Consider the following 27,786-nt stretch of genomic DNA (forward strand, 5'->3'; position numbering starts at 1 on the left):
AATGTGACTTCGCTGAGCGGTGCGCCCGCACCCTGCTCATAGCTGCTCTCCATGATAGCCGCGTCACATTGAGACACATTTTTGTTCAAAAAGCTGCAGGCTCAAAAAAAAAGTTTCCACCTAAGCCCCTCAAGTTACTGAAGTTTTTCATTTCCATACATGCAAATGATATCAGCTAAGCCATCAGGCAATACGACAGACACTAATATGATCTGATGTGAACTTGACTGTGTCCTGTCTTATCTAATACTACATCTTTTTTTTTTTTAGAAACCCTCCCAGAGCCCACCATCTCCTTGTACAGTAATGAGGTCAGCTGGGGTCAGGACATCAGCATCACTTGCTCAGTTTCATACAAGTTCTCAGGTGGAACTTTTATCCTCCAGAAGACTTCAGGCTCATTCAGTCAGAGTCAAACATCCTCTACGAGCTCTGTTACATTCAATCTTCACAATGTGAACTTTGATCATGATGGACCGTACCAGTGTCAGTACATGAAAACAAGTCAAAGGTTCAGCTCTTCCTCTGTCAGACTCTCTGTTACTGGTAAGAAAAAATCCACTTTGCCAAGTTCTTTGTTTCATTCTCTTCTTTCAGTAACAGAATCAGTAACCTGGTGAGATAATGCTTTGATATGTTGATATTTTTTCAGTGAGTTTTCCAAAACCTTGTATCTCCATTTACCCTGTTGGTGAGGTGACCTGGGGTCAGACTGTTGAAATCACATGTTCAGTCTCAACTCAGGTTTTAGGTGGATCGTTCACTCTGAGTCAAATTCAGGGTTCATTCACGAGGAGCCAAACCTCCAACACAAACTCTGCTACCTTCAATATTCCCAACGTGGACTTTTTTCATGAGGGATTGTACCAGTGTCAGTATAAGAAAAGAGGCTCAAGTCGTGAATTTAGTTCCCCATTAAGTGATTCTGTCAGACTCTCTGTTACTGGTAAGAAAACAAAAACAAGTATGGATTAACTCTTGGAACAAAATGAGATCCTTTGTTTTTTATAAACTGTAACAAAGTTATTGAAAAAGTTTTTCAGCTTTAGCTTTAAATTTAGTTAATTGTTGTTTTATAGAAAAACAATGTATTAAAGACAGAATCTGTTATTCTGTATAGATTTTAGTCACTTGATTTCTTTGATATTTTTACTGCTTCCTTTATTTTTGGCCATGATCAAAAATGCTTTCAAATCCCACTGTAGCAAGGAGCAATCAAACAGTATTAGAGGTTAATTATTGGAGACTGTGGAGTGTTTAGCAAGGAAAGAATCAAATTTAGAGTTTGCAAAGATCTATAAGAGTGAATATTCATTCATCAAATCACAAGAAGAATAACAAAAAAATGTTAATGCTGCTCCATACCTACTACATTTATAAACAAGAAACTAAGTGTTGTGTTTGATTCTGCTCTCTTCTTAATCCTGGTACCTTTTATTCCCCAGTGAGACTGCAGACACCCAACATCTCCCTGACCTCTCCTGGTGCAGGTCTGGTCTGGGGTCCTGAAGGTGCAGAGATCACCAGGGGTTACAGTTTTGTCTTCACCTGCTCTGTTAACTCCACATTTTCCAGTGGACATTTCATCCTCATCTTCTCTGACTCCAACATCACAGACAGCGAGCCAGCAGTCAACAACTCAGCCTCCTTTAGTTTCCCTGTAGCTGAGTATGAACACCAAGGCAACTACAGCTGTGTGTATGAAGTCACAGTGTCCACACGGACATTCAGTTCTACTGCAACAGCACCCATTACTGTCATCATTAAATGTAAGTATAGCATTGAATTTATGTATTAACAAGCAGAACAACTTATAGCCCACAGAGCACATAGTGGCCACAGTGTGAACAGCACACAATTAACCTGTGTAACGAGTTAGTGACAGTGTATCTCTTTTTATTGTCCCAACAAAGAAATGAGTCACATACATACTGATACATTTCACTGCGTGTGATACTTGTATAACTATGCAAGTGGCTGGGATAGCTCAGTAGGTAGAGTGGTCACCCCATGATCCAAAGCAAGGTACCGTCCTTACACCCTGCTCCCCGGACTGGTGGCTGCCCACTGCTTCACTGAGTGAATGGGTTAAATGCAGAGAGGAATTTCCCCATGGGGATCAATAAAGTAATAAAGTATATATAGGAAGTAAGTGTTATGACCCGGCTCATCAGACGCCTTATAACAAAGGAGATGAATACCAGAGTGTTAGTGAGAGGAGGTTCTATATTAAAATGGCATAGCAGGTTGGCTAAAATCGCTGGTGCCACCAAGGCAAAGACTAGTGAGCTTCCGGAAAGCCTGCCTCCAGTATGCTGCCGGTATGCTTTGGTGTGGCCAATTAGCAACAGCTGAACACACTGAGGAGATTAGGGATTGTAGATGGACACAGAAAAATCTTTCCATTCTTAACTTTTTTGGTGTTTGGAACATAAAATGCGGTGACATTTAAGTCAAAAAGTAATTTAACTCGCTTGTATGTCAACTTGGAAGCTGGGAAAACTTGCAAGATTGGATTTGGAAGATTGGATCTTCGCAGAATGGACTGAAAAAATGACGCAAAGTTCGTGAGTAAATGCGAAACTTTGTTTGGATGAGCCAAGACTCTGAGCTGCAACATGAAACGTTTGTATTAAACAATTATCTTTTGGACCTTGTGAAACGAATTTCGTGGTTAGAATGGAGGAACAAGAAAGAGAGCTTTTTTAATTTGATTAAAAAACGCAGAGCGAAACTTGGCGTTCTGACAAAAAAAAAAAAAAGATATGACATTAATGCTCTCATTGATGCTGGAGAATCAAAAGCCTCCATAGATGGACGCATGAAAACATTTAATGATTATTTGGGAGAGTTTATGGACTTACAGACTTCAGTTCAAAAATTGCATGACGTGTGTGTGTTTCACCAGAGAAACACACACACACACACACACATGAAGAGAGAGAGAGTATGCATAGTATGCAAACGGCTACCAAACAGCCATCATAATTCGTCATACAATGAGAACAGGACAAATCAACAATTGACAATGACTAATTAATATTAAAACCTGTAACATAATGTATTGTTTGGAGTTCAGTCTGTTACTGTTACTATTTTTACCATTTCTTCTTGGAGCAACTGTAACCCACATAATTTCCTTAGGGATTAATAAAGTATTCTGACTTTGATTGTTTCAGGATGACCTGCCATTATCCAATGACACATCTGCTTACCTGTATCATTTGCTTGTTTCTCCTCCTCTTCTTTTCTATTTTATCTAAACTGAAGGCATGATGGCTTTCAACTTTTCTTGTCCATCTTCCATTGGTTTTAATTTTACACTCTAGTATGAACACCCATCCTCCAACTCGGGGATCACCACAACATAACCTAATAGACCTTCACCTTAGTTCACAGATTCACTTTGTCTAGGGTTTATTTCTGGGATTTCACACAACCCAGGATTCAAATCATGAATACATAATGGGCTTGGATTTACATCATTATGAATGAAATGTGCTCTACTTGGAAGCAGCAGGGTTCTCCTCCCCTTTCGACGGGCTGTGTGTGAGACTTTAGATCATCAAACTGTAAAATATAAATTTTAAATTGTTATTGATCCCTTTATCCCGAGTCCTAAAGTGTATATTTATTTTCTTACTCTTCTTATATTTATTGTTTGTTTACTTGCACTGCTGTAACTGGAGCCTCGTCATCTTGTGTCTCTATATTCTGTACTGTATAGCGGAGATGACAATAAAGCAGGCGCACCGAGGGCTCTCACGCTCACTTTTCGCGTACAGAATTTCGAAAAAACATCGGTGCAAATTGTAAGTCTGTATCATAATGTCTGGTGTTTTCGTGTTTGTTGGTTTGTTTTTATTTTGAGAGTTGGTTATTAGATGCTGCTCCAGCCAGCCAGAGAATCCCCGCCGCCCCGCCCTCTCCTCTCTGCGCCGCAAGCAGCAGGCGCACCTCGCAATCGGAGGGCGCCCTTACTACCAGCAAATGGGCGAGAGAAAAAAGATCGGTGCCATTCCCATTATGCGCTGGCATGACGTTGGGGCAGCATGAATACGAGCATTTTTTATTTTTTTATTTTTTTTTGCCGATGCCCGTGATGCCGCCCCCCACCACGATGCCGTCCCAGGCAACCGCCCGTGTCTCCCGTATCAAAAACCGCTACTGATTGCGCCGCATGATAGTGTCTCACAAGTAGCGCAAGAAACGAGCGACATGATTTCTGAACGAGTTGCTAAACCTGTCAGCAAGGGCTCTAGTAAAGCGCCCAGTAATGTTACTGGAGTCTTAAGTTTAAGGAGTAAAAGCTCGTGTGCAGCTTCAATGGCACTGATGGAAGCTGAGTTGGAAAGAGCCGCTTTGAAAGCGGAGGTGGACGCACTGCAAGAAAAACATGCGCTCGAACTGGAAGAAGTTCAATTAAAAGCAAGAAAAGAAGCATTGGCTCTAAGAACTAAGTAAATTTTCACCTCTGCTCAGGATCAGCAGAGCCTTGATTCCAGGGCTGAGGTTGAATCAGAAGGCAGGATTACAGCTCCTTCTGGAACATCTACTGAGTTTATACCTGCTGCTACAGCTCAAAAGGCTCCAAGAACAAAGAAAGCCCCTTTAGTTCATTCACCTTTGCAAATGCCCCTAGAGACACATGCACCTAAGGTTAAACCAGAAGGGGAAAGCCCAAGGCCAATCTCTTCTCAGGTTGATGTCCACAGCAGTGCCCTAACAGAGATCACGAGAAAGCAAAATGAGATTACTGAGATGCTTGTAAAACAACAGAGGTTGTCACTGCTTCCAGCAATAGAAATTCCTGTTTTTGGTGGTGATCCTTTGCATTTTAGATCCTTTCTTAAGGCGTTTGAGCAAGGAATAGAAACTAAGACTGATAACATGCAGGATAGGCTTTATTATTTAGAACAGTTTACTACAGGACATCCCAGAATTTTAGTGAGAAGTTGCATGCACATGAGTCCACAGACAGCTTATGTTGAGGCAAAAAAGCAGCTTGAGTGGAATTTTGGTAACAGAGCAAAGATAACATCTGCATTTATAGACAAGGCTCTTAACTGGTCAGTTTTAAAGTCTGATGATGCTTCAGCATTACGAGCTTACACATTCTTTCTAAGAAGCTGCTTCAACACAATGGATGAAGCCGGGTTTCTTGATGAGCTGGAAAATTCAACCAATATGAGGATTCTTGTTTCGAATTTGGCTTTTAGACTTTGCGATAAATGGCGAATAATAGTTGTTGATATAACAGAAAAGTGCAATCGCAGAGCAAGATTTAAAGATCTTCTTGATTTTCTTGAAAAGCAAACAAGAGCTGCATTAGATCCTGTTTTTGGAGAGAGTCAAAACGCAAAAGAAAAGATGGCTTCAAAACCATCAAAAACACAGTTTAAAACTAAAAGCAGTAGCTTCAGAACAGAACAATGACAAACACAAACTGGAACGGATTCAAATAAGCCATGAAGGGTTAGATAAAGGGTTAGATCAAACTTGGTGCTCGTTTTGTGACTGTAGGAGCCATATGAGTTGTTCCTTTTTGACTAAGTGGGTTGGTTTAAATGGACTCACTGTATTGGTGCACGGGTGTGGGGCGTGTCTCATGGGTGTGGTAGATGATAAATGTGGTTGCACTCACCTGTTCACAGCACCTGATGTTGATGAGCAGAAAGGTAGGGTGAGCATGAGGCAAAACTTTCTGTTGAGCGCAGCTTGAGCGCAGCTCGAATTATTTTGATGTATTTTACCTGGAACTTGATGGGTTTTGTATATTTGTGCACTAATTTGATGCCATGGACCAAGTTGTAATTGGCATAGTAGTTAGTGCAGTTATTGGTGAGTTGCAGTTATTTGTTTGTGGTCTGTGCATTTGTTTAATAGTTAATCCCAGGCACTGATTTGTATATTGGACAGTTGCATGTGGAATAAAAGGAGCAAATGGTACAGAAGTGTATTTTATGTGTTCATTGTTGCACGTCATCTGTGTCCTCATGTTTAGCCTGCCGCAGCCATAGGTTGGAGGAGCCGCAACAGTGACCAAAATCCTTTTTTGGACGTATGTGACTCATTCAAACTAAAAGCCAACAAAGAAAAGGTGACATTCCTTAAGAGTAAAGGTTTATGCTTTGGTTGCTTACAGAAAGGCCACATGAGTAAAGCTTGTCCACATCGTTTGACGTGCCACACCTGTAATAAAAATCACTCTACTGTTCTCTACATAGACTCAAAAGAACGGCAGTGGCAAGCAGCTAAAGCTTGGCAAAAATGGGTTGAGGATTTAGTTCTTCTTAACAAGTTTAGTATTAGTAGATGTGTCACACCCAAAGGATTTGGGGAGATAAAAGGTGCACAGCTGCATCACTTTTGTGATGCCAGTGAAACTGGGTATGGTGCTGTATCATATCTTAGGCTATCTAATAGCAAGCAGGAAGTGTGTGTGTTTCCTTTATTATTGGTAAAGCAAGGGTGGCGCCGTTAAAACAAGTCACCATCCCACGTCTTGAGCTGGCTGCTGCAGTTTTAGCTGTGCGCTTGAACAAAAATGGCGCGCTTGGCTTCCGCTGCTCACCGGTTATTATTATCTACTATTACTATTTTTACTATATTTCTTAAGTTGCTGACGACAATTTAAATCAAGTATCTAAGGCGCGACGCTGTTTTGACTTGTTTTCGCAATATTTGTGGGCTTCTATTGCTTGCGCTGCAGCTGTCAGCTGGTTGTTCGGTCCTGTTCAGTGCTCGGCCCTGATTAAGATGCGGATCCACAGGGTGTTGGTGTGGCTCGTGCTCACCTGGGGTTTTTTATCCATCATTTATATGTATCAATCTATCAATTGTTTGTTGTAAGATTCAGATAATTATTTTTTAAAAGCGAGACATTTTAAATGACATAACAAAGAAAGTATTTCTTGTGCCCCCCTCTCCCTGTTAATGCCCTACCTGCCCCCTTGGCAACACTTTGCTAGACCCGCCCCTGCACAGTTACCAGCTGTCAGCTACATAGAAAAAGGATCCTGGTGTTATTTGTCTCTCAGAAACAGTTCATAACTTCCCTTCAACTCATTCATGTCACCTAAAAGGTAAACCTGTTTCTCCATCACCGGTTCAGCTCTGATGATTCAGTAAGGACATCTCCTGGTTTCATCTTCATGTTTCCCTCTCACCAGAGAACCAAACCGACATCATGACCAGCAGCTTTACAGCTGTGGCTCCAGCAAACATCAGCTGATACTAGAAATTAATATTAAATAAATTCTAACAACAGCTGATCAAGCTTTAACGTGCTGCTGTTGTTTAACGCGACATCAGCTAGTTTCCTTCTGGCGCAAAGTGGGCGATAAATAAACAAGAGAGAACAGCCGATCAGCTGATCGTTGATCAGTTTCATGATTGAAGTAGAAACAGGAGAGGGAGGGGAGAGAATGAGAGAAGAGGCAGCTGTGCAGCAAAGACACAGAATAACTCCAGCTTTGTGTCTTTTTCATTGTAGCTGAAGTCCGGGACAAACTGTGTCTTTTCACCTCAATACGAAACGCGCAATATTTTCTCTGAATACCAGACGATTCTGTTTTTTACGGGACGGTTGGAAACTCTAATAATTAACCTTATGAACAAAATAAAGTTCAACATCTTCATAGCACCCACCCAGCTGTATAGAAACTCCATCATGCTAGCTAGTACGCAGTACGAAAAAGTTGAGTCGCAGTATGAGTTATTGTAACTGACAGTAAAAAGTCAGCACAACGAAATAAACTCCACCTAAACTTGGTTTATATCTGACTCAGATAAACTGCAGGTCATAACTTTTTATCACCCGGCGACAGCTCTTCTCCAGTATTCTGCTACGGATCTTTTGCCTGGCTGTCTCTCCACCTGTGGATATACTTCTACCCGGACATCGCCTTCCAGCCCCGCCGCAGGTATATCCACCGAGGCTTCGGCGGAAGTTCAACATCAGTGACACTAACTCAATATTTTCCATCTGGTCAAAAACTCGTCGTCCTCCCTGCAAGACTGACCGGACTGTCGACCACAGTGTGCTGGCCCACCTGGCTAGATCAGCTAAGCCTACTGTCAGGCATGGTAACTCCAGCATCAAGTTTGGTCTATTAAACATCCGCTCTCTCACTGGTAAGGGACATCTCGTACATGATCTCCTCTGTGATCGTAAGTTGGACTTTCTTTGTTTGACTGAAACATGGCAACAGCCTAATGACTTTATTTCTCTCAACGACTCTACTCCATCTGAGTTTGTTTACACCTGTCAACCTTGCATCTCGGGGAGGGGCGGAGGTCTCGCGATAATTCACCGGAGGCACTGGAAAGTGCTCCCTGTCTCTGCCCCTCCCTCCCATTCATTTGAATACATTGCACTACAGCTTCCTGGATCTACCCCCACCATCATATGTACTGTTTATCGGCCACCTAAGCCAAACAAGGAGTTTTTAAATGAATTTTCTGCTCTTCTCACTCATTTTTCTGTACTTTCTCCAAATCTGATCATTGCTGGTGACTTCAATATTCATATGGACAATAATAAAATCCCTCTTTCCAGAGAATTTACCTCCTGCCTCTATCCACAGCTCCTCAACCCCTCATGAACTCGTTTGTCATTATAATGTCAACCTTCATAGCCTTCTTAACATATTTGCTCCCCTTAAACATCGAACTGTCTCATTTTCCCGTTCAGCTCCATGGTTTACCTCCGACCTGCGTCACCTTAAAGCTAAAGGACGCCAACTCGAACGTCTATTCAAGAAAACCGGACTTACTGTACATAAAGAAATGCACAATGATCATGTTTTGTTCTATAAGGACTGCATTGCCTCAGCCGAATCTGCTTACTACTCTTGTTTAATTAGTTCTAATGAAGGTAACTCCAGGTCCCTCTATTCATTATTCAGTAAAATTACAAAACCTCCAGACACATTCCCCTCCCACATGTATTCTGTTGATTTTTGCAACTCTCTTATCTCTTTTTTCACTTCTAAAATCTCAGACATTCACCGTCAACTTAACTCTTTAGGAGCTCCTGACTCTGAAGTAGACTTCCTGGTTCCCCCACTGTCTTCCTGTCAGTTATTTTCAAGCTTTACTCTTCCCTCCATAACTGACGTATCTAATCTCATTAAAAAATCTAAGTCATCCACCTGTCAACTTGACCCTCTCCCCACTGTGTTATTTAAAGCCTGTCTTCCCTCGTTAGCACCTCTCATAACCAATATTATTCATTCCTCCCTGAACACTGGAATTGTTCCTGAAGCACTGAAAAAGGCTTCTGTTATCCCAATTCTCAAAAAGCCAGGTGCATACCCCAATAACTTTGATAATCTTCGCCCTATATCAAATCTCCCCTTTATTTCAAAAATTCTTGAAAAAGTTGTCGCCGCCCAGCTTCATTTACATCTCAATGACCATAATCTCTATGAACAATTTCAATCTGGTTTCCACCCCAATCATAGCACAGAAACTGCTCTGTTAAGAATTACCAATGACCTTCTGATGGCAGCTGATTCTGGTCTCCTATCCATTCTCATCCTTCTTGATCTTAGTGCGCCGTTTGATACCATTTCTCACAATATTGTCCTGAACCGGTTAGCTTCCATTGGTATTAGTCACACCCCCCTTGCCTGGTTTACCTCCTATCTCTCAGACCGCACTCAGTTTATCCAACTTAAATCCCATTCTTCAACTCTCTATCCTGTTTCTGCTGGTGTGCCCCAGGGTTCAGTATTGGGGCCTCTTTTATTCATTATTTATATTCTTCCTCTTGGTTATATATTCCGAAAATATAATATAAACTTTCACTGTTATGCCGATGACACCCAGCTCTACATTTCTTCTAAACCCAATTCATCCCTCCCACCTACCTCCCTCTCAAACTGTCTTATTGAGATTAGATCCTGGTTCTCCTCCAATTTCCTCAAACTCAACAGTAATAAAACTGAAGTTTTACTTGTTGGCACACCATCTATCTTAACCAAATCCCACAGCTTTTCCATTAATATTGAAAATTCTCCCACCCTTCCCTCCCCTCAGGTTAAGAGTTTGGGTGTCATACTTGATAATACTCTTTCATTCCAGTCTCACATTAATTACATAACTCGGTCTGCTTACTTCCATTTACGCAATATTAACCGACTCCATCCCTTCCTTACTCCCCATGCTGCTGCCATCCTTGTCCATAGTCTTATTACATCCCGTATTGATTACTGTAATTCCCTCCTATTTGGTCTCCCTAAAAGGTCCCTTCATAAACTCCAACTTCTTCAAAATTCTGCAGCTCGGATCATAACCCGTACTCCGTTAAGTGCTCATATTACCCCAGTTCTTCAGCAGCTTCACTGGTTGCCCATAGAAGCCAGGATAAACTTTAAAATCTTACTTCTCACGTTCAAATGTATCCATAAATCTGCTCCTTCATATTTGTTGACCTGCTCCATATCACCACTGTTTCCCGCCCTCTCAGATCATCATCTGCTACTCATCTTACCATTCCGTCCTCACACCTTATCACTATGGGGAACAGAGCTTTCAGTCGCTCTGCTCCCCGGCTCTGGAACTCTCTCCCTCCTGCACTAAGAAATATTGACACCCTTTCTGTATTTAAGACACAGCTCAAAACACACCTGTTTAAACTGGCTTATTCGCTTTAATGCTGATTTTATCTGTTGTCACGCTCTGTTTTGTAATTTAAACTTATTTTATGTATTTTATGACTACTGTTCCTTTTATTAATTGTGTTTTTTGTAAGGTGACCTTGGGTTTCTGAAAGGCGCCCTCAAATAAAATGTATTCTTATTTATTATTATTAGAAAAATAATCAAAGACTGTATAGTGTGTCAAAGACAACGGCAAAAGCCAGGTGAGCAGGAAATGTCTGATCTTCCTATTGACAGAATCTCAGCTGATCTTCCACCATTTACTTATGTTGGTGTTGATTATTTTGGACCAATAGAAGTAAAGAGAGGCAGGAGTCTTGTTAAGAGGTAAGGAGTGATTTTCACATGCCTAACCTGTCGTGCAGTTCACCTTGAGGTGGCACATTCTCTTGAGACAGGTTCCTGCATTAATGCCATCAGGAGATTCATCTGCCGCAGAGGACAGGTCAAAGCAATCCGGTCAGACAATGGAACCAACTTTGTCAGCTCAAATCGTGAGTTAAAACAAGCTATGTTAGAGCTAAACCAAAGTAAAATCCAAAAAGGTTTAGCACAGGATGGCATAAAGTGGACCTTTAACCTGCCTTATGGGGCCCATCATGGTGGAGTATGGGAGCGCTTGGTGCAAGAAATAAAGAGAATATTATGCTCTATCACAAACCAGCAAGTACCAGATGATGAAACCTGACATACAGTTTTGTGTGAAGTGGAGGCTATACTGAATGACCGCCCAATCAAACCTCCTTCTGATGATCCCAATGATGTAGAAGCTCTTACTCCAAATCACTTGCTCCAATTAAAAGGCAAACCTGTGCTACCAACAGGCTTACTCAAAAAAGATGATCTGTATCTGTGATGGAAGATGATGGAAACAAGCCCAGTATATTGTGGATCTATTCTGGAAAAGGTGGGTGAAAGAATACCTTCCTATGTTGCAGGAATGACAGAAATGGAACAAGATTCGTAGGAACTTTTGCATTGGTGATGTTGTGCTTATTGTTGATGGAGCTGCACCAAGAAATTCTTGGCCCATTGGCCGCATCACTGAAACCATGGCCGATGCACACGGAGTAGTTCGCTGTGTTCGAGTTAAGACACGAACAAATGAGCTGGAGAGGCCAATCAACAAAATATGTCTCCTGGTGGAGGCCATCTAGAGGAAACAATGAATGTTTGCCTCCAACTGAGCCAAGTTCTGTAACCTCTGGCTCTACATTTACACTGACACTCACTTTGCTCTACACTCCATTATGCAACATACACGTTTTTCAATACACACAAAGCAAATCATAGAACATTGACCTTTCCTTTTGTTTGTTTTTTTTAAGAAGACATATGGACTACTGAAGAAAATTATTGGTATTGCTTTTTGTGATGGCCACTTAGACATACTTCATGTTACACAGGAATTAGGGGCCAGAATGTTGTGGCCATTTTTAAATGTTTGAACATAAAAGGCTGTGACACATTTCCTGGAATCAGATCAGGATTTGTCTGTGAATCATCAGTGGAAACCCAAACTGCTGCTCTTTGCTCTTTTGTCATTTTTCTGTTTTTTTAAAGAGAAAAAGAAAATGTTAACCCCTTTAATTAAACATTGTGTTTGCTTTATTATTCGGGGTGCATTAATGAGAAACGTGACTGTTACATACATGCACTAGCAGACTAATGTATCACTGTGATATGTATGTAAGTATGAATGCACAGCACGTATCTGTATCTATCTGTAATCAACAGAAATTCAGCTTGCTCATATTTCATTAGATATACATACACATATTCACGCATACATCCCCAGATGATTGTGATATACACTGTGAAACTTTTAGCAACTAACCGCCTCTTACCTGTGAACTAGCTGTGGAAAGCTCTGTGGAAGCTCCCCCACCCAAAAGAAAACTATATGAAGACATAAGTAAAGTTAACTTGCTGTAATTCTTAGAAATCAGACTTATTTTAGTAATCAGTGTGTAACGTGTGTGTAGGAACAGGTGTTGGTTTTTATCTTTTTTCTCGTTTAAAGAGAAGTGGAACAGGTGGCTTTAGAGCTTTAAAAATTGTCATTTGTAAAAACACAAAGATGAGATATCGCACACTGACCATGTAAAGCATTAATTAAATAATTATCATTATTATTATTATTATTAGTACTACATTTATTTTGTCTCGGTGCCTGTAAAGAAACATGAAAAGTCTGCAGGTAAGTTTTTAGTGAGTATAAAATGTACCAGCAACTGGCATTGCCCTTAATGCTGTTTTGAGCTTGTAGCAGCATGCGTCTATACAAAATACGCTCACCTGTTGAACATGAAGAGGAGGATAAATGATACATTCACAAATAATATTACTTCCTGATTTACACAATGGTTATTAAATCTTAAATCTTAAATATTAAAGATATAATTTACACCTGTGTAAATAAATAACTGACTATATAATTAACATGCTTCCCAAAGACCCATAGATAATGAAGAACTGAGGTAAACGAATTAAATTAGTTACTGTTTAAAACCTGGTTAGTGTCATTTGACCCAGCGTTTTGTGTTTATTATTATGATCTTATGTTCCAGTTTATTCTGTGTATGTATTTGGGTTTAGACTTTTTAGTTGTTAGGGTTTTGGTTCTGTGCTCCCTCTGTTCCTTATCTGTACCGTGTCTCTGAGTCCAGTCTGTGTATTTCCTGTTTTACTTTGAAGGTCCGTTCCTGATGTCAGTGTATTCAGCTTGCGTCCTCCCTGTCTCCTCGGATTGGGTTCAGCTGTATCTCCCTCCTGTGTGCTGTTTCCTCGTTTCCCTCTGTGTGCATTTATAGCAGGTGTCCTCTTCTGTGCGTTATTGGTCCGTCTTTGTTCCTCCATGCTGTGTTACCTCCCTGCGTCACTCCCTCCGTGTCTTCCTGCGGATTCAGTTTTGTTTTATTAGTTTTCCCAGTTCGGACTCGTTCTTAGTTCTGTTTCTCGCCACCCTCGCTTTTGGTTGTATGTCACTCTGCTTCAATAGAGCATCTCGCATCAGCCTCTAAGAATTTAGATTTCCTACTAATCATTTACTAAGCCAGAAAGAATCCTGACCGTCTGAAGTGAGGGTCAGTAAGTCATGTAACTTTATTCAGTTTTTACAAATCACGTCTACGTGGCTACTACTCATAAATTACCCATAAACAGTGTTTATATCTTGTGTGTATAACTAATGCTATTGTAGATTTTTTTTTCCATGTGCGCTCAAAGAGTAATGCTAACCCTTTGAGCTGTTTATAACTCACTGACTTCTCTGGGAGCTTTGTGACTAAATCTGCATACACACCATGAAGGATGTCGTTTTAAACAAAAACCCTGAATAACTGCCACCATACTTTTTGTTTTGTAGTTTTTAGGTAAAGTGAAGCTCAGTTAGATTTAATTAATCTTGCTTGGTGCATTGAAGAACTCACTGCCTGACTTCTTTGTACCAGAAACAATGGGATTAGCAATCTCTCTGTCAGAGGACAACACTTCCTTCTCTCTGGCTTTGCTCAAACAGCTGAGCAATAACAACAAGACGGGAAACATCTTTTTCTCCCCGTTCAGCATCTCTTCAGCCCTGGCTATGGTGATGCTGGGGGCCAGAGGCAACACAGCCACACAGATGTCAGAGGTACAGTACACATGTTCACACACTAACACTAAAATTATAGTGCAGAGTAGTTATTGTAGTGGTACTCATTTAACACATGCAGGATGCTCTGGTGTTAATCTGGGCAGCTGCTGGAAACCACTGTGACCATTATAACCGTATAAATGACCCTGACTTGTCTCCAGTGTATCAGTGTGATATTATTATAGTCTGAAACCTAATGTGAGGGACTGAGCTGGTTAGACATGAGGGCACAGTAAGTCATACAAAAGCGATAATGTTGGACCCTTAAAAGAGGTCAAATAAGCTAAACTCAAGTCAACATGACAACCTAAATGAGAAAGTAACTCCAGAGTAATGTGGAAAAATAAGAAACTGAAACCAAACCAGTTTTCTGAGATTTAACAGAAAGTTCAAATCTTTCCAACGGGATCAATGCTGCACAAACAGTCTTCCTACTAGCTTTGAGAAATACACAAAATAATAACAGCTCCACTGTGTGGATACAGTCTTCATCTTTGAGTTACCACAGCCTGATATGAATGAAGACACATAGTGCATCATGAGCTTGAATACGGCTTACAATTAGTTGTTTTTCCCATTTTCACGCACTCACAAAGTTACAGGAAGTTACAGTTACATACTGTTACTACACAGAGGTTAGGAGAGTGAAACACACACCAAGAAAAGTTGTCAATCAATAAAATTAATTTCACTTTCTTTGTTGAGAAACTAAAGTTATTTCTGTGTCTCCTTTAGGCTGTGACACAGTAAGCTCCGTTTTTTGTTATTTGTGGCTTTTATTGGATAGTGAAGATGGAAACGCAGGGCTCATGTGAGCACTTATTGCTGATGTTAGGCTAAGTGAATCCAGATAACAGAAAGATTCCCTGGGTATGTTGAAGAAGCTGGACACTCAGAGGAAACAAATAATAACAAATCATCTAACAACAAGTTAGTTTCTTTGTTTTAGATCCAGTCCAGAATTTTCTTCTGTGTCCTTCTTTGAATCCACTAATGTGTTTTGTCCACAGATCTTGCAAACCGAGGATTGTTGGGGTGATGTTCACAGCAGCTTCGCCCAACTTCTCACTGTACTCAACAGGCCAGATGCTCCATTTACCTTCAGTGTTGCTAACAGACTGTACGGAGAGAAGTCCTGCCCCTTTACTCAGGTCTGTTTCTTCTTCTTATGTAGAGTTTGATTCTTCATGAGCTCGTGTGTTTTGGAGTAAATGAGAGGCAGAGAGAAAAATGCTGTGAGTTCTGACTGATCAGAATCTAAAACTGTGTTAATGATTGAAATGAGGCATGTGTGATTCAGCATGTGTGATCATGTGGCTATAACAGTCTTTTCTTATCATGTCAGCCTGAAGTAAATCAGAATCAGTGATGTCAGAGACTTTGCTGGAGTGAGTTTATAAATGTGTCGTCTGTGGTTTCAGGAATTCTTAATACAAAGCAAGAAACATTACAGAGCACAGCTGGAGTCTGTGGACTTCAAGACCAGGTCTGAAGAAGTCAGGATTGATGTCAACCACTGGGTGCAGCAACACACACCAGGTGGATCACATTTACACATGTACACACAATCACTTCATCTAATGTCCAGTTCAAGTTCACATGTTTTTCATAAGCAGGACTCACTGCTCCTGCTAAGTCCCTCTAAGGTGAGGAGTGTGCACCTGTAAGGATACCATGAAAATACTGAATACATTTTTCTCCTTCTGCTGCTCAGAAGTGATGGTAGATGTACTTAAGATAGTTTTAAAGAATGAAGAAGCTTTACAGACCTGTGACCAGGGTTTGTCAAAGGGCTCCTTCCACCGTTAATCCTGATTTAACCCACAGTGATTCAGGCAGTTTCAGCAGTGATCTCTGGATCCCAGAACCACCTTCCTCAGTGTCTGCACAGTCCTCTGTTCACTTGTTTCTTTTCAGCCAAACTCACTCACTGCTGCTTCTCATATTTTTTAATCTTCTTTTTATATTTTATCTCTCAAAGTCATCCTGTCCCAATGTCTTAAGTCAATATGAGTGTAGGCAGTTGAGTTTAATGAGTTCTGTGAAAGTTAGACTACAGCACAGTGTGGAGTCTGTAACTCAGACCCCGCTGATTCAGAGACTTATTCCCATGAAGGTAAAAACAAGGCAACAGCGATCGATCGATTTACTTCTCAGTCGCTATCTCAGAAACGCACTTCGAATCCTATCACGAATGACCCCGACTCCGGCCTCCGCTCGCTGCCTTTTATTGAAAAACTGTCACAATAAACAATAGTTTACACAAGTACCTCCCCTCGTAAATGCCCCTTGGTTACAAAAACAAGGCTGTGTGTGTGTGTGTGTGTGTGTGTGTGTGTGTGTGTGTGTGTGACAACTGTTCCTTTTTTTTTTTTTTCTTTTTTTTTGTGTCCCGTTTGGATCTTTAGCCATCAGAATTGTTGTCTTAAGGCCAAGAAAGATGCCAAGCGGATTTATTTTACCAAGTGGATCATCATGGCCTTGCCATATTGGTCCATTTGATTGACCTTTATTATAATTATGTATTTATTTTATTTTCGGTTGCTACAAACGGGACAGACATGACTGGGGGATAGGACAGGGAGAAAGAATGAAAGAAAGAGAGGGAGAGAAAACCAGAGGGGAGAAGAGACGGTGAGAAAGGGGGCAAGAAAGAAAGAAAAACAAACAAAACACCTGGATCACCTGTATGGAGAAAAAAAAACAGAAGAGAAAGCAAACACAAAAAGAGCAACATAATAAAAACAGCACCATCACAATAAACTAGCTAGCAGTAGATAACAGTAGATACTAAATATTAAACGATATTGTGCAGTACGCAAGATAGACAGCGCACAATGTGCTTTGAGGCAGCAGCCAAGAAAGGTGTTGTCCGCGTCTGTGAACACCCGTGTGTACACCTGTGTGGATCAGCATGCTTGTATTCCAAAGGTTTCTCCATGTAACGATCTGCTAGGGAGTGTGGGGAGCCATAGCCCCGTCCCCCAGGGTATGAAGCAGGTATGGAGGAGATCCAGGCCCCAGATATCCAGAGGCCCCAGAGTACAAGGACCCGAGGAGGACCACCAAAAAGGGGGAGAACCGTGCCACCCTCCTGGGAAGAGCTGAGTAGAGCCCCAAACGAGAGGTCACCCAGCAGCTACGGAGCAGAGGCCAGAGGGGATTGCAGTGGCGTGCCCGTGGGCTCTGCCGGCAGCCAGCTGTGCCAGAGAGGACCGAGCTTCAGGCCCAGAGGCCAGAGGCCTGAGGGCACCCCATCCCCTGGAAGGGGCCCAGCCGGCCCACAGGCGCCAGGCCCCGCCAATCGGCCACCAGGAGTGAGCCGGTATATACATGAGCGTCCAGCCCCAGTCGACAAGGACCACCAACACACCAACGTCTGGGGGCATCAGCCACCGGCAGGGAGTGTGGTGAGGGGAGATAGGCCTCCGTACTTTGGAGGGCCTGAGATGTACCCAGAGAGGTTGAGTCTAAGACCCAACCTGGCATATAGACACAGACGAACAGGCGCACGCGGACCCAAACGTGCATTCCCACCCTCATATGCACAACCAAATACTCGGCACTCACCCAACGTGTAGACAGACACAAATAGACACTGCACAGACAGTCGCACTCCCCAAACATACTCTATATCCCAGGTCCAGGTACCCCCGCCCCCAGAGGGGCAAGCCGCACCTAAACCCAGGAGATGTAACCCTTCTCTCTGGGGTGGAGGCAAGCGGACCACCTCCTTATCTGCAGTAGCAGGGAGGCCCCGCATCCCAGACCCCAATCTGACGGCCAGCACCTCCTCCCAGCCCCCCAGCCCTGACGGCTAACAGAACCGGGGTGAGTGAAGACCCCAAACCTCCTTACGCCCGCTCATATGTAGTGTTGCTGTGTGCTGTTCTAAAGTGCATTTAAAACACAGGAGAGCATGGTACTTGCTTCCGCTCAGAGAGCAGCACGGCTCCTCCTGAAAACCCTTAGTGTCTATATGCATTTAAAATTGAGGGTAGGGCACCAGCGCCAGACGTGGGTTGGAATACACCGACCATCCACCGAGTGTGTGTTTGTGTGTGTGTGTGTCTCTGTGTGCGTGACTTCCTGAATACAACTGTTTCTAACAACATCCTAGTCATAAAGGGGGTAATCTCCCCCACACCCAATGTATGGTTCAATTCCTGTATTGGTTCACCATACACCATACACTGTAGAACACCAGCCCTTGAGGCCTGGAGTTGCCTACCCCTGGTTTAAAGGCTAAATTAGGTCAGGGTTTAAAGGGTTAAGTACTTCAATAATGAGTTGTTACATATGTGCTGTAGTGATTAGCCAGAATGGCTGCACATCTGTACTTGTTCTAAATATTCACATGTTGTGCTGATGAATAATATCTTCAGGTTTCACTAATAGTCAAAGAATATATTAAACAGCATTTGTAAAACTCATCATGTTTCTCTGGCCTACAAAGGCTGAAAGAGTGTGGGCTCCATCATGTTCTCATAGATTTGTGGATGAAAACTTTGCTGCAGTCTTTGAAGCTTTACTTCTCAATGTTTACATTTGGTTTTACTTTGGTCACCAGGTAATATCACAGAGGTGGTGGATGAAGATGATTTGAATGAACTGACCAGGCTGGTGTTGTTCACTGCCACCCACTTCAGAGGCATCTGGAATAAAGATTTCTCAGTGGTCTGAAACTTATGATGCTCAATTTTGGCTCAACAAGGTAAAAGTCCTCATAAAAACAAAGAACACTGACAATGAAAGGTGAGTTTCTGAAACTATAACATTATAACTGTTGCAGTTGTGGTTAGTTATATTAAACATGGACAGTTTCAAATCATGAAGTGAGCAAATGTACAAGTAAATTTTGTGAGCCAAAGCTCAGTTTTCAGACTGCTCTAAAGGATCGGTTTCAGTTTTTCTGTTCTCGGCTATGCGTGATATGTCAGAAAGATCAGCCCCGCATCTTTTGTTTAAGAGGGACAGCCAATCAAAATGGCCTCAAGAGGAGGGAGCTTTAAAGATGAGGAGCCAAAATTATTAATATGAGACTGCATTAAGGCTCAGTGTTAGATAAATAAGATTTATTTGGAAGTGTATGACATGCAAAGCTTCTTTACAAACTACTTTAATAAAAGTCATGAGAATACATCTGTGACTGGGAATGATTATTCATGACACACAGCTTCAAAGCCAAATTTTTGTGTTTCGTTTTCAGAGTCATATAATTCACTTTTGCATCCAAGAAATATTTCAATGAATATATTAAAAAATGTTATTGAATGTCAAATGTAATTTCTTGTTTGTCTTCAGAACGACTCAAAGCCTGTGAAGATGATGAAACAGGAAGAAGACTTTGCGTGCACCTTCATCGAAGAAGCAAACTGCAAGGTAACCATCATATTTATTATATTTATATAAATCACTGGCATAATCAGATTTCACTCAGAGAGTGATTATGATTAAATGTATCAGTAGATTTATGTGCAGTAATGTTTCAAACCCTCTGCTGGACAGATTCTAGAGATGCCTTACTGTGGGGAGGAAGTGAGCATGCTCATCTTTTTACCTGCAGAGATAGACGATGATACAACAGGACTGGAGAAGGTAGAACACTTACACACTCGGGATGTTCCTGGTGACTCATTTCTTAGTCAACTAAACAAAGAAAACAAATCAGACTGACTGAAAACTGACAAACACTCAGATATTCAAGTCACATTTGAAAACTCCTTGACTTCATAAACTGTGTAAACAAAGTGATTTGAAACTTTTAATGACATTCTTGAATGAATCATGCTGCTTAACTGTGCAGGATCTCGCATCGCACATTTACACTACACGTTAAACTCCAAACAGACGACAAAGGAGAAAAACACTTCAAATATATTAACTATGATATGAAAACATGTTTCTACAAAAGATCAGTGTATGCCTGGTGGGAACACCTTACCCTGGAGGTGCCCCCTCAGCTGTCTCCTTTCAAGGAGCAGCAGCTCTACTCTGAGCCTTTTTTGAAAAACTAAACTCCTTTTAGAAAAAGCTATTTTCTGTCGGTTGCAGGTCCTATTTATTTTTTTTTCATCTTTAAGTAGCAATAATAGGTAATAAATAAAATAATGTTAACAACAAGATCAGGCCAAGAATTACAAATTTATGGCGTTTCTCACCAACACTGCTCTATTTGGTGGCAGATGGCTGCATAACATTTAGGACACAAAAATGTACAATTTATTGGTAAATTTACTTCATCAATAAAATGTAAACAGTAAAACTGATTAAATAACTAGTACATCTGATACTAACTAGTGACAATAGCAATGATTACTTGACTAGTTGACTAGTTGTGCACATCCACCAATATACATAAACCACACACACAATCTCTAATGACTGATATTGTTTCCATCCCAGTTGGAGAAGGAGCTGACCTACGAGAAATTTGTGGCTTGGACTCATCCAGGCAAGATGCAAACATGTTATATTGATGTGAGGCTGCCTCGATTTACACTGGAGGAGACGTATGACCTGAACACAGTCCTGAGCAGCATGGGCATGGTGGACGCCTTTGATCACACAAAGTGTGACTTCTCTGGTGAGACATATGTTTGCAGTTTGTTGGTGTTTATGAACAGAGTGTAGAGCAACAATGCTCCAGCAGTGAAAGAGTTCTCCAAAAGACCATGGAGCTGCTTATTTCAGCAGATTGTTTGTCTTGTTTGATGATCATACTACTGTGAGAGTTTGAAAGCAGGATCTAAGCTTTGATGCTGGGTTTTGAATGGACTGGTGGACTTTTACATGACTTTTAATACTGTAATACTGACAGACAGTCAGGGAGGTGTTCTGGTTCATCCTGCCTAAACCAGCTGTACTCTCTGACACTAATCACTAATGACAGGCTGTTAAAGTGACCTTATGAAGGTTTTTTTTCATGGTTATTTTGGAGATATTACACTTTGACAGAATAAGTTGAGAGGAAGAACGGGAGAGGATGAGTTGAATGGCATGCAGTAAATGGTCTGGAAACACTCAAACCCAGGCTCCTGCAGCACCTTTGGTATTTTAGTTGTCAGCTCAGTCAGATGATCTATATCACCACCTAGCTTTATCAGATTTTAATTTGAAAAAATCCTCTCAGATAAAAAATGAAAATGCAGCATTATGTTCATTTAAAATGTTCTCCTTTCACTTCTCTGTCACAGGCATGTCTGGGCGCAAAGATCTGGTACTTTCAAAAGTCATCCACAAGGCTTTTGTGAAGGTCCACGAGAAGGCAACTGAGGCTACTTTTGAAAATTGGGTTTGTTGTGAGCTTCAGTCGGGCAAGATAAGGCGGGCCAATTTAAAATCCTTCATCGTAGACCACCCCGTTCCTCTTCTTCATCAGACATAACCCCACCATGAACATCCTGTTAACTGGTCGGTTCTGCTGCCCTGTGTGAGCTCTGTGTCCTTTAGAGCAGCTCAGTGCCAGAAGTCTTTAGTGTTTAGTTGGAGAACCTTTCAAAATCACTGCACAACAGCGCTGTATTCATATTAATATACAGCTCTATACTATCATTTTTTTCTGTGTTTTGTATCTCATATTTTGTATTTTCCTACTTTCAAAACTTTATCATCTTTAATGTTATCTGTTCCAATGTTTATATCGTACTCTTCAGATGTCCCATCTTCTGATCAGAAATTTATGAAAGACTGTTTAGTGGCTGAAATGAGACAAAGTGCATGACGTATAATTTATGTTTGAGTCTTTATCTCTCCTTGACCTCACACTGGCCAGTTAGGGACAACCAACAAGCCACATGTGGCCCAGTTGCTAAAAACATCTTTTAAAAAAAAAAAAAAGAAGAAAAAAAAGAAAAGTAAAACATGTCATGTTCATTCTTTCTGCTCTTACTGTCTTTCTTTAATGACAGTGAAACAAAATCACTATATTTATTTAAACATAAACGGGACGCAGATTTATATACATGCTTTGGTTAAACAAGGGCCTAGTTTTTCCAAATGTTGATGGAGGGGAGCCTATTGTTTTATTCCACTCATCTCGTGTCAGCCAATTGCTGAATCTCTAGCCAGCTCTTGTCCCTTCTTAGCGCCAGCACCCATGGTTTCAGTCTCTTGCTTTCTACAGCCAAGCAGAGCAGGCGGGCTTAAACGTTTTGAATTGGTAAGCTGGAGAAATGAACCTCTAGAGAGTGAAATACCATTTAAACTGATATTGTTCACGAAGTACGTTTTTGCTTTTGTTGTCGTAAAGGACAGAGTGAAAACAAAGGGTTTACTGAGAAATGCCAGAATCTCAGGTTAAAGCTCACAAAACTATTTTGACAACCACCAAACAGCTAAAACAGTAAATGAGAACAGGTAAACGGATTCCGCACAAAGGCAACGCGGACCTGACGCATCAGAATCAGTGAAATGTGGCTTTCTCACCCGATGGCACATACGCCGTCAGTGCTGAAAGCCGACAGCTCACTTTGTGTTTACGTCTTTGGGTTTTTTTTTTTGCACTAGATTCTGGTGCTGCGGGTTTTGTCTCTCTCCAACCAAAATTAACTGAACAAGCAGCAAAAGAAGATCAAAACTAGGCTTCACATTTGATAAACATCGTCATTAATTCCCTCTTACTTTTGCTATTTTGCTTTCACCATGATAAAAATCACACTTCCTGCTAGGGCTGGGCGATATATCGAGTTTTTAAAAAATATCGATATATTTTTATACGAGATATAAGCTGTGACAACATCCTTTATATCGATATAGTCTATGTTACGTTATAATTATAGTTGTGGAGCCACAAGTTTGCCTCTCTTTCGTCCACTTTTGTCTCTACCCAACGTTACTCTGCCTGCCTCTCTCCTTCACTGAATACAACTCCCCCTCCCCCATCGCTTCACCTGCAGGCAGCGACAAGATGGACACGGCAAATCTCCGTTAACGAGTTACTGCGCATCGCCCCGTGCGTGAGGCTGGACGGCGTCAACGTGTTAACGAGCTAACCATGCTAACGAGCTAACCGCGCTAACGAGCTAACCACGCTAATGAGCTAACCGCGCTAACGCCATGCAGCCCAGAGGGACTGCACGGCCTAGAATCCTTTCATTTTCTCAAAAATCGACAGCGCGCCTTTTGTATGAATTCTGGTTGTGCTTGATGACCGCGAACCGATTTTATGTGGTACACAGCGCTCAGCAATATGTCAAAAAATGTTTTAGTACGACTTTGGTAAGATACGGAGCTGCACCGCTTGATGGATTGTCGGAGCATTACGGCTACCGGGGAGCCTCGCGGAGTGATACGCACTGTGCTTCTACGTAATATTACCGTATTGTGTGTGTATAAGGGCCATAAATGGCACCTGAAGCGGATTTCAAACTCCAGGCTGTCAGTCACGCAGTAGAAGTTGGGAACAGAGCAGCAGTGCAATCTGTCTAGCTTTTTGTTATGGACAAAAACAACATAGTTTTCTTTTATTAATGGAGCGTGATTATTTAATAAATGCTCATAATTTATTTTTGAGTAATTTTTTTTCATGTACATGTCTATGCTGTATGTTAATAAAAGTGCCTGTGTGACATCTGGGACACAGCTTTGACTAAGAACTCTCTTTGTGTTCTTACTTTATGGCTTTAAAAAAATATCGAGATTTATATCTTATATCGCCATCCAGCTAAAAAATATCGAGATATGAATTTTGGGTCATATCGCCCAGCCCTACTTCCTGCACAGCTTTCTCTCTCAGTGTACTGCAAGAACAGTTTCCCATCCTAAATCTATTTTCTGCATTATTTGTTCACTTGTTACGCACAAGTCATGTAGAGTGCTGTCAGCCACTGGTTTTGTTTTCCCCAAAAATGACCTCCAACAAGAAAGCCTAATTTCTGCTGTTTAATAGCAAAGAAACTCATTTTTAAAATTATGCCAAATTGCAAAATGCTTAGCTGTGTCTTTAATAAAACCTCTGTAACTTTGCTCTGCTTCACTTCAGCAGCATCAGGTAATGTTCATATGTTGATTTGTTCTATTGCAGAATATTTTTAAGACAGTTATCTGCTATAAAAAGCCAGGCCTGGAAAATCTTCATGTTTTTCTGTGTTTTATCCTCAGTTACTTTGACACAAAGACATCTGCTGTGATGCTCACACCTCTGATGAAGTCTCACAAGTGTCAGTACTGATAAATGATCAGAATTATAATATTTCTGACTATCTGAGGCAAAATTGAATCGAATCGGGACCTTGCGAATCATAATCGAATGTATTATAGAAATCCATGACCAAGCCCTAGTGAGGAGCCTAGGCCGGACAGAAGTGGATGTAGCTGTGGGTAATCAGAAAAGATGAAAAGAACGATTGATAACATAAGTTAAGGCCTGATCCATCTGAAATTCATAGCCAGTGCTCTGACATGGAGCCATCAACCTCTTTTTTTTTTTTTTTTTTTTTTTTTGCACCGTTCAGAGCCATCAACCTCTGAACGGTGAAAAAGCACAGTATATCCAGAAAACACATAATATGCGATAAATGCACTGCCCAAATGTCCCCTCTCCTCAATGCCCAAATGTCCCCTCTCCTCAATGCCTTTCAGCGGCAGGCAGCAGCAAACAGGTCGATGATGATTAAGTTTAACATTGTCTCAAATACTGCCAAAGCACTTTAAGCACAAGCACTTATTCAGTAACTTCTTTCTTGTAGAACTGGGCTCCAAATAAAGAACTTTGTGTTGACAAGATTGTTATTTAATCATTTACAAATCAATATTGTCTGTATGGACACCACGACAGGCACCAACCACCTTGAGGCCGCAGCTCAGTGAAGCAGCTTCGGCAATGGCAAAGTCCAATAATGAAAAACCACTCGGGTTCAGCTCAGGGAGGCCGTTCCTCCCAACCACGCCCTTCCAGGTACTGTCGTTGCCCGCATCAGCACTGAAGTCGGGCGGTGGAAGGAATACTTCGAGGACCTCCTTAATCCCACTTATGTGGAGGAAACAGAGTCTGGGGACGAGGGGGATGACCCACCAATTTACGGGGTCCATGGTTTGGCTGGAACGTTCTGTCAGGGTTGACGGAACAGACTCAGGTGCAGACTTAAGGAAAAGAGCAAGGAGAGTTCATTTCTATTTAAAAAACAAAACAAAAACAAAACTGATTGACTATATACAGAATGTGAGGGGAGTTCTGGGGTTCCACGGGGTAGGTGAGGGGAAATTCCACACATTCTCTCCAGTTCACTCCGAAGCTGCTCTTCGGCCACGCCACACACGCTCTGCTCCTGCCACACAAAACGCTCCTCTTCACTTTACTCACACTCGGGAAAACCAGGGACGAGAATCAAGGACCAAATTAAAGCAGAGCCACTCTGTGCTATCTTTGATGTGGCCCAGAACCTGAATCTGCCCAACTCTAGATTCGGAGCGTTAAACTTTTCATTACTGCTGGCCAGGCGAGCTATTTTGCTTTAGTGGAAAGACTCTTGCATGCGCAATGGGTAAAAGATATAATGTCTTGTATGGATCTAGAAAAAAATTAAATATACAGTTTGTGGGTCAAAAAACACATTTTATAAACTGTGGTCCCCTTTCCTGGACTTCTTTAAAAGGCCCACAACTATTGTTTCTGAGTAGCCCAAGGATTCACAGTGGGGAAAAAACCCCTAAACTTCTGAGCTTGTGTCGCCCGTATCAAAAACCGCTACTGTACACCTGTGTAAATAATTAACAATAAAATAATAATGCTTCCCAAAGATATTTAGGACATTTTTAATTCACCCTTTAAATAGATAAGAACTGAGGTACACGAATGAAATTAGTTACTGCTAAAAACCTGCTTAGCATATGAAAACAGCATTTTGAGCACAGTAAAAATGGCTTTTTGATTTTTTCAAATTATCCTCGTGCTTATTCAGAGGGACAAAAAGACCTGTGCAAATATATTCAGTTATCAGGTTTAAGACATTATGGATGGGAAATATAAAACCTTGAAAATTCACACAATGTGGAAAAAAGAAAGCAATAAGCATTTATTTTATTTTCTGATCATTACGGAAACGTGAAGACTTGAAACCTTTAGATCCTCCTACTCCTCAGGCAGAGAGATCGGAGGGCATGGTGACGCTGTTTTCCAGTTAACTGATTGGTCAGTAGGTGACGAGTTCATGCCTGTTACTTCTCTTATCCAGAACATAATCAGCGCCGGGGGAGGTTATGGTCAACGAAACGCAAACAAATTAAAAACGCTTCAAGCGGAAGCCAGAAAGACTCCTGACCGTCTGACGACGAAAGAAAAGTGGATGTCAGTAAGTCACGTAACTTTAGGGCGTAGATTTGGCATGGACGGAAGGGACATGTCCCCACCAGCGATTAAAGAAAAACAAACCCGATAGAAAGAAGAAACAAAACGATCTGTCAACGTCTCATTCACGCAGCGGTGCAGAAAGAGTTAAATTACTTTCTCTACTGGCGTCCTACATCATGTGACAAATATGGCCAATGTGATTGGCTGTGCCTTTCAGGGAGCTCTGTGTAGTTTTAGCAGCGACAAGGCTGCGCTGCGAGGAGGAGAGGAGGATGGCAGCAAAAAGGAAGAACCTGGATATAAGAAAGTGTTTTTCAAAGAAACTTGTGAGTCGCTTAAAGCCAAGTTCACTCATAAAATGTGTCCGTCACAATAAAGTGACAGGCTATGCTAGGCTTTGGCCCACATCAGTCTAAAACTGTATGTAACCATGAATAACGTGTTTGGGAAACTAACTGCACAACATGCAGCACTATTAGTTCTCTCAGTCTCAGAGCAGCATTTCTAATTTTGATTGAAGCTGTCAGAGAAAACGGCAGCCTCGAGCAAGGCAGGATATTAGTTTACAGAGGCTGTTAAAATTATATGTCTAACGTTAAAATGTTGGTGACACAATAATTTCATCCTAATGGAACTAACATTCATAGGGTTAATTTTTGAGACAAAATATCATGAGGTAGTCATGATTTTGCAAATATCCACCTTGTAGTGCAGTTTGCACAAAGTGTTTTAAAAAATGCCCTCACCCTACAAACATTACTGATGAGTCAAGATCTGCACAAACTGACAGAAACACTGAAGCAGCTCCACATTTTATTCTTATTGTCATGTATGTCCTATTTGTCAGGTGACAGAAGAACCAACACAAAGCTCGGAGAGTGATGGTGACACAAGATCACAGGTGAAATTGGATGATGACTTGTTGGTTCATGACTGTATTTGAAGCACATGTGTGACTGCATGTATGTGAATGTCTCACTGTTATTTATCAGGTGACAGAGGCAGCTCTGCCATGTTGTAGCTCAGACAGAGGTGAAGAGGCGAGTCACAGGTGACTGACTGATGGTTTGGTGCTATAGATTAACTAGTATTTATTATCATGACAATTATTAGGCTGCTGATGTAAATTGTTTCATTAGTGTATATTTGACAAACAATCTGAATTGACAGGTCTCACTTTTTATATGGCACGA

At 41.3% G+C, this 27,786-nt stretch overlaps 2 protein-coding genes and 1 pseudogene across 3 annotated transcripts in view; all 3 read left to right on the top strand.

The window, feature by feature from the left end:
• The first annotated feature begins 268 nt into the window (after nt 1-268).
• LOC146511012 (uncharacterized) lies at nt 269-1,798 on the top strand. Its single transcript, XM_085173605.1, has 3 exons — nt 269-546; nt 653-946; nt 1,446-1,798. Exons 1-3 carry the CDS (start codon nt 495-497, stop codon nt 1,796-1,798), a joined length of 699 nt encoding a protein of 232 aa, XP_085029731.1. The 5' UTR covers nt 269-494.
• A 701-nt stretch (nt 1,799-2,499) lies between these two features.
• LOC146511013 (leukocyte elastase inhibitor-like) lies at nt 2,500-24,710 on the top strand (annotated as a pseudogene). Its single transcript, XR_014876051.1, has 9 exons — nt 2,500-2,567; nt 14,120-14,301; nt 15,315-15,455; nt 15,726-15,843; nt 18,875-19,018; nt 19,609-19,686; nt 19,813-19,902; nt 20,710-20,890; nt 21,501-24,710. The product of XR_014876051.1 is annotated as a leukocyte elastase inhibitor-like (transcript).
• Nucleotides 24,711-26,379: 1,669 nt separating this feature from the next.
• Nucleotides 26,380-27,786, top strand: part of LOC146511014 (leukocyte elastase inhibitor-like) — a 258,585-nt gene continuing 257,178 nt past the window's right edge. Inside the window, exon 1 of the mRNA XM_085172525.1 lies at nt 26,380-26,594. The gene's annotated coding sequence lies outside the window, so the exon portion shown is untranslated. The remainder of the gene's footprint in view (nt 26,595-27,786) is intronic.

The sequence above is a fragment of the Neolamprologus multifasciatus genome, chromosome 9, assembly GCF_963576455.1.
Source record: "Neolamprologus multifasciatus chromosome 9, fNeoMul1.2, whole genome shotgun sequence".
Classification (NCBI taxonomy): domain Eukaryota; kingdom Metazoa; phylum Chordata; class Actinopteri; order Cichliformes; family Cichlidae; genus Neolamprologus; species Neolamprologus multifasciatus.